This window comes from Taudactylus pleione, unplaced genomic scaffold (genome assembly GCF_031769625.1).
Source record: "Taudactylus pleione unplaced genomic scaffold, aTauple2 ptg000199l, whole genome shotgun sequence".
NCBI lineage: Eukaryota > Metazoa > Chordata > Amphibia > Anura > Myobatrachidae > Taudactylus > Taudactylus pleione.
Genome location: NW_028284601.1, coordinates 11,419,046 through 11,426,914, shown reverse-complemented (window position 1 = coordinate 11,426,914; position 7,869 = coordinate 11,419,046). Strand labels below are relative to the sequence as shown.

General features: G+C 44.2%; 1 protein-coding gene across 1 annotated transcript in view; it reads left to right on the top strand.

Annotated features, from left to right (window-relative positions):
- The first annotated feature begins 216 nt into the window (after positions 1 to 216).
- Positions 217 to 7,869, top strand: part of LOC148518794 (cytochrome P450 2A13-like) — a 49,202-nt gene continuing 41,549 nt past the window's right edge. The window contains exon 1 of the mRNA XM_088477120.1: positions 217 to 460. Coding sequence (XP_088333246.1) covers positions 281 to 460 — 180 coding nt within the window. The 5' untranslated portion in view covers positions 217 to 280. The remainder of the gene's footprint in view (positions 461 to 7,869) is intronic.

Genomic DNA, 7,869 nt, shown 5'->3' with positions numbered 1-7,869 from the left:
AAATTTTAACAAGCCAAACCATTAAGAAAGAACAATAATAGTTTGCTTTTCCTCTAGCTCAAAATTCTAAAACTATTTTCCCTCTTGGTAAAAGAGGACCCCTCAGAGTTACGTAACACTGCTTTAATCAGTGCCGTGAACTATTCTTGGAATACTGAAACTCTATATAGAGCCAACACAATAGGAAACCTGTCTTCTCATGCTGCTCACTCTATGCATAGTTACACAAGCTGGGATACAGAGCAGACATAGATGCCTCGGTGAACCTGTTATTCTAAGGATGGCGCTGGGTATAGGGCTGACACTTCTTGTAACTACTGGAGTAACTCTACTGCTTTATGTATTTATATGGTGGAAAAAGATCAGACAGAAAAACCTGCCTCCCGGACCTAAGCCGTTGCCCCTACTGGGGAATATGCTGCAGGTGAACCCAACAGAGTTGCATAAAGATCTGGTTAAGGTAAGATGGAAATTGATTTGTAACAAGATTTACTATACATGGTGATTAGATTTATGTAGTGGTGTATAATATTGTACAAGAATGTGTTTCTACAAAAGAGATTCAAGGAGAGAAAAAAAAAGTATAAAGTGCATCCGGAAAGTAATCACAGCACTTCACTTTTTCCACATTTTGCTGTGTTACAGCCTTATTCCAAAATGGAATAAATTAATTTTTGTCCTCAAAATTCTAAACACAATATCCCATAATGACAACGTGTAAAAAGTTTTTTTGAGATTTTTGCAAATTTCATTTACTAAAAACTAAGAAATCACATGTACATAAGTATTCACAGCCTTTGCTCAATACTTTGTTGATTCACCTTTGGCAGCAATTACAGCTTCAAGTCTTTTTGAATGTGATGCCACAAGCTTGGCACACCTATCTTTGGGCAGTTTCGCCCATTCCTCTTTGCAGCACCTCTCAAGCTCCATCAGGTTGGATGGGAAGCGTCAGTGTACAGCCATTTTCAGATCTCTCCAGAAATGTTCAATCAGATTCAGGTTTCGGCTCTGGCTGGGCCACTCAAGGACATTCACAGAGTTGTCCTGCAGGCACTCCTTTGATATCTTGGCTGTGTGCTTAGGGTCGTTGTCCTGTTAGAAGATGAACCGGTACCTCAGTCTGAGGTCAAGAACACTCTGGAGCAGGTTTTCATCCAGGATTTCTCTGTACATTGCTGCATTCATCTTTCCCTCTATCCTGACTAGTCTCCCAGTTCCTGCCACTGAAAAACATCCCCACAGCATGATGCTGCCTCCGCCATGCTTCACTGTAGGGATGGTATTGGCCTGGTGATGAGCGGTGCCTGGTTTGCTCCAAACATAATGCCTGGCATTCACGCCAAAAAGTTCAATCTTTGTCTCATCAGACCAGAGAATTTTGTTTCTCATGGTCTGAGAGTCCTTCAGGTGCATTTTGGCAAACTCCAGGCAGGCTACCATGTGCTTTTTACTAAGGAGTGTCTTCCATCTAGCCACTCTACAATACAGGCCTGATTGGTGGATTGCTGCAGAAATGGTTGTCCTTCTGCAAGGTTCTCCTCTCTCCACAGAGGAATGCTGTGACAGAGTGACCATCAGGTTCTTGGATATCTCCCTGACTAGGGCCCTTTTCCAACAATCGCTCAGTTTAGATGGCTGGCCAACTCTAGGAAGAGCCCTGGTGGTTCTGAACTTCTTCCATTTATGGATGATGGAGGCCACTGTGCTCATTGGGACCTTCAAAGCAGCAGATATTTTTCAGTACCTTTCACCAGATTTGTGCTTTGAGAAAATCCTGTCTCGGAGGTCTACAGACAATTCCTTGGACTTCATGCTTGGTTTGTGCTCTGACATGCACTGTCAAGTGTGGGACCTTATATAGACAGGTGTATGCCTTTCAAAATCATGTCCAAACAACTGAATTTACCACAGGCAGACTCCAATTAAGCGTAGGAACATCTCAAGGATGATCAGTGGAAACAGGATGCACCTGAGCTTCATGGCAAAGACTGTGAATACTTATGTACATGTGATTTCTTATTTATTTAATTAAATTAGCAAAAATCTAAAAAAAACTTTACACGTTGTCATTTTGGGGTATTGTGTGTAGAATTTTGAGGTCAAAAATTAATTTATTCCATTATGGAATAAGGCTGTAACATAACAAAATGTGGAAAAAGTGAAGCGCTGTGAATACTTTCCGGATGCACTGTATAGAGAAATGATGCATTCAAGTTAGGAGCAGACAACTAAGATCAAAAAGTTATTTTTATTAATTTCATTAAAATATATGCAATGGCCTATTATGTGCAAAACAAGGCAAAATTAAAATATAAATATTATTAATTAAAACTTCTGTACTGTATATCTACTGAAGTGACTAGAAATTTAGTTATGTGTAATACATAGAAACCAATGTAGATTTGGTTTGAAAATAAATTAAGAGTTTATTCTGGTTTCTGTGGAACCCATGCAAAACTTTGGGCCCGATTTAGACCCATTCGCTAGGCTGCGTTCGTACGCAGCCGTATGCAACCAAAGTATGCAAATCTTGCAATTGTATGGCAAGACATTAGTGCACCCACTATGTCTTAACGTGCGATCGCAGTATGAAGTTATACGCTCACTAGCCTGGACATAAGATGCCTACTTTCCCTTACCAACATACGTCCTCTCCAGGAAGTGTATTAAACCATTGGTACCATCGGCTGACATCGAACACATATGCAGTGCTTGTGGTTGACCATAACCTACCGCAATCACTGCGAGTGCTGCATGTGTGTTACACAGCTATGTGACGTGTAATTATGCTCGCCCCTGAAATGGTGTAAAAACGCACAGACACGCCTGCGTTTGCACAACTACACTCCCGTTTCCATCGACCTCCCCCTGTCACCACCCACAAACGGCTCTTCCTGTCACTCAGGCTTGCAGTGTGCCTGTGTGCAGTGAACGAGTGCTTCCCAAACGCAGTGACTGGTTCGCGTACGTGCACTGCATCTTTTAAGCATGTGCAGTTTGTGAAAATCAGCCAGCTGCGTGCAAACACAGCCTAGCAAATGGGTCTGAATCGAGCCCTTTGTACATGCAGAAATAATTCTCAGGGTATTCAGAGCTGTACTAGAAATGTTCCAACACTGGGATAGCTGAAAGATAAAAATCTGAGCTTTGGCCCCACGCACACACAACCTGTTTAGTAGATATTGGACACACTCCAGTTCCTGCAGGAGTTCTGTACTCTGTTGTCAGTTTATGTTATTCCAGATTTAGCATAACTTTTAACAAGCATAGGTTGGAGCTTCTATTGTTGCAAAAAGAGAGGGGAAAAAACAATACTATAGATGTATCAAGCCTTGGAGAGAGATAAAGTGGGGAATTTGCCCAAATAAACCAATCAGCTTCTGTCACTTATCTAGCACAGTCTATAGTATGACAGGAGTGGATTGGTTGCTTTGGGCAAATACTCCACTTTATCTCTCTCCAAGGTTTAATACATCTCCCCTTATGTCAGTACATACAGCTGTCTGTAATCCATACTTGCCGACATTTCGGCAGGGGAATCTGGGAGGGGGCTGGCAGGTCCGTCCAGCAGGAAGGACGGGGGCGGGTCAAATGGGTGGAGCGGGGGCATGCCGATGCAATTGCGTCATAGTGGCCCCGACCCCCGCTTTATAATGCCAATATTACTGGCATTATAAGGCAGGGGGCGGGGCTACGATGACACGATTCAGCGCGAGTCGCGTCATCACACCCCTGCACCGCCCACTTTTGCGGCTGGCGCGGGGGTTAGTGGGGTGCCGGCATCCATTCCAGGGGACTTGCCTAGTCTTGCGGGGTGTCGGGAGCGGCACCTGATTTTCGGGAGGCTCCCAACAGTCCCAGAAGAGTAGGTAAGTATGCTGTAATCTCCAGATAAATGACTTAAAATCACTGTATATGATGGGGAGGATGGTAATGATCATAGGAGAACATTATTTTTCAGTGACAGTATGTACTAGAGATGTGTGGTCCAGATTCCACAGAAACAGAACACACATGAACTAAGGGGCTCAGAGTGAAATTGAGCCGGGGCTCAGGTCTTCCAATCATGTTCAGATCTCAAAACAAGGCAAACTGTCATCTTCCTAGCATCAGATCTCACATGTTTTGGATTGCATATTAAAATCCCTCCCTCGTGATCGGGTGCTACAGTATATCACACTGGAGTCCGGAGGAAGAGGGTGTGGATATAAGGGCACTTTGTAAAAAAAAACAATTATGAGCATTGTTAAAGCCAGGGCACTATGGGCCTGATTCAGACCCGGTCACAAGCGATGAGCGCTCGCAACCGGGTTGATGGTGGCCCAGAGTGCATGCGCATGATGGAGCCGGCTCCGTCGTGCGCATGCGCAAGACCCAGATAGCGACGGGCAATCCATCGCTTTGTGTTTCACACCAAATGGGGCATGCTGTCGATGTTGAGTGACAGCATGCCCCCTTTGGTGGGCGGGTTGGGGGGTTGGCTGCCCAGACGGAGGTGTTCCCATGGGAACAGCTACCATTTGGGGGCGGCCCCACTGACATCACAAGTGATGTCAGTGGGAGAGCATTCAGCTCTGTTTGAGCCGAAAGCTCTATGGGGCTTGCGGGCACGAGACCCTACCACAAGGGTCTCATCGCAAGCCCGATGGTCACAATGGTCTTGACCATTGCGACCATCATCTTGGCCACTCGCATTAGCTGTTGGTGGAAACCCACAGCAATGCGAGCAGCCAGGAGGCCGCTCCATTAAAAAAGAAGACGCCCTGATTCAGGGCGAGCGCTCTGTCAGAGCGCCCGGCTCTGAATCAGGGCCTATGTACAGTGGGCAGGCTGCAATACTCTGAGAGGCAGAAAAAAACACACCCTAGGAGTGGAATGTAGCACTGCATTGTTTGTTTGTTTTTTTAGTAAAAAAGGCCTACTGGGGCATTTTTTTTCTAAACAAAAAAAAAATAGGAGCACTATATTAAAGGGCACTGCAGATACACTGTGTGATTCTGCAGCACTAAGAGGCATAATAAATGCCATAGGAGTGGTACTGCAGCACTGTGTTACTTAAAAAGCCTTTTGGGTCACTTTTTTATGTCATTACTATTAGGATGCCAGCCTTATACTAGGAGTGCTGTGAAGCAGCTTATTGTCTGTACAGGCACTGTTAAAACATTTTAATATGAAAGTTGTGTGTTAAAATAAATAATGTCATTATTAGGGTGCACCTCAGTCTATACTAGGGGCACAGTGAAGTGGTTTGTTGTGTGTTTAGGGCCCCCATGCTCTGTTAACATTTTTTACAATAAAACTTGTGTGTTAAAAAATCTACAGAGGTGCTGTGAGTTGATATGGATCAGTTGATAAAAGAGTTGGAGCAGTAACCCAGTACTAGTGCTGCGGCTGCTACCAACATCTGCTAAAGGTAGTCCAGAATAAGCAAAGTTTGAGAAATGCCACCTGAAATAATAATTCACACTGTTAAAGAAAACATAACCTCTAATAATTGAAGATTGATTGTTGAATCAGATGTGCTTCATTTTAGGTGGGATTCGGGGATCTGTGTTGGGATTGTGGGGGTGGGGGGGAGGGTTGGTAGGGATGGTGGTGGTGCTGCAGCGTATGTGTAGGGATACCTGATCCTACTTTCAATTACGTGATGGAGGGTTGTGTTACACACACACCTTGGTGGTGTGCATGGGGATGAGGAGGGGGGATGGGGTGGGGAAGTGGGGGTGGTCAGTATGTGTGGTATCAGGTGTGTGTTGGTGAGATGTAAAGAACATACATAAGGCTGGATTAGTGAGTGGAATGGTAGATATTTTATTTGTGTGATTGATTCGTGTTAGTTGTTGCTGACACAAAGTCCCTTCCTTCGTGTGGAGTCACAGTGCTCCTCGGGAATTCGTAGTCTCTAGGTAGTTCATGGGTTTGTGGGTAGTTCATAGTGCTGCCTGGTTGGTGTGAGAAGGAGGTGGGGTGAGCAGGTGCAATCCACAGTTGGGGTAGGTGGACCCTTTGAGGGGGCTCCTTGTGCATGCAGTCCTGACTACTGCATGTTCCCCTGCTGGACCTATGGTCTACAGTCTTGGGAACTGGGATGCCCTGGATGTGTTGAATCGGGGGTGTTTTCAGTTGCAGTGTCCCGCACTGGTGGGGAGAGGCATTGCTTACCTACTGGTAGGTGCCCGGTGCCCTTCCACATGAAGGAAGGGACTTTGTGTCAGCAACCACTAACATGAATCAATCACATGAATAAAATATCTACCATTCCACTCTGAAATAATTCCACACAAAAGAAGTGGATTTTTTTTTATCTTTTCCTCTCCACATTTGCAGAGGATATGAAAATGGTAGAAGGAGACTCATTTCACAAATAGCATTCTTGAACACACTTAGACTTTTCTCATTGATTTGTAAAGTTTGTGAACAAACAGCTAGTTCTTCAGCCTTAGTTTTGACTTGGTGAACTGATTTGCCTGTGTTAAAGGTGACACGAGTAGAGGCCCATGCTTCTGCAATAGGCATTCCAGTGCATCCCTCACCAACACACATCTGATACCACGCATAATGACCACCCCCACTTCTCCCCCCATCTCCCCCCCTCATCCCCACACACACCACCAAGGAGTGCGCGTAACCCAACCCTCCATAACCTCTAATAAGAAAGGAAGCATTTACTGCCAAAAAGTGTAATATTGGCAACATTCCATACATCACATGCAGTGGCAAGAAAAGGCCCTAGGCCATGGCTTTTCTTTGCAAGTGGGGGTCTTGTTACCAATGTTTCATGCAATGGAATGCCTGTTGCAGAAGCAGGGGCTTCTACTTATGTCAGCTTTAAAACAGGCAAATCAGTTCACCAAATCAAAACTAAGGCTGAAGAACTAGCTGTTTGTTCACAAACTTTACAAATCAGTGAGAAAAGTCTAAGTGTGTTCACGAATGCTATTTGTGAAATGAGTCTCCTTCTACCATTTTCATACCCTCTGCAAATGTGGAGAGCAAAAGATTAAAAAAATCCACTTCTTTTGTGTGGAATTATTTCTAGTCAAATACTGACAACATTTGTGAAGCCATCTGTACGGTTTATGAAGCCAAAGTAGGTAAAGGAATGGCGTTAACCATCTAGGAATCTCCTCCCTGTTACATAATTTGCAGCGTGTTCTTGCAAAGTTTTTGGAAAAATCTGAAAAATCCTGTAAAAGCAGTCCAGCATCAGCTAACTTTCAGCTCTCAGCTAGATCACAGCACATATAATCTCCACCACCAACACCTTCTGTCACAATTCATAGAAGGATAATGGAAGCTAGCCCATATTTCAGGATTAGTGAGACAGAGTACTGAGGCACTGTGTCTAATGTGCTAGCAGTTTTCACCAGGGACCCCCACAAGGAGGTTTGTACTTAGCTGCATTAGACACGCAGGTTGCAACCCTCAGACTTGGTTTCCTAATACAGGTGCTGGTGTATTCTGGAATGGAGCACCATATGATGAATGCATACAGCTATGTTTTAGCACTGATTTTGTTGTTTTAATTTTTATGACACCTTTTTTAGACTCTGGGTGGGAAGGTCTTACATTTGTCTTGTGAGGCAGAAGATGCCTGACTGCAGTTGCAGAACTACCACTCACAAATAGAGGACAAGGCCTGAGGCTTTCCTTGCCACTGTGGTGTATGGCATGTTGGCAATTTTATGTTTTTCTGCAGGAAACTTTCCATTTATTAGAGGTGATATTTTTCTCAGCAATGTAAAATATTATTTTTATTTCAGCTGCCCTGACTTATGCCCTTTAGCACTAACTTTACTGGATGAAGGACTAGTATTGTTATGACTGGTGGCATCAGCTGCAGCATTAGTACTTTGTTGTTTCTCC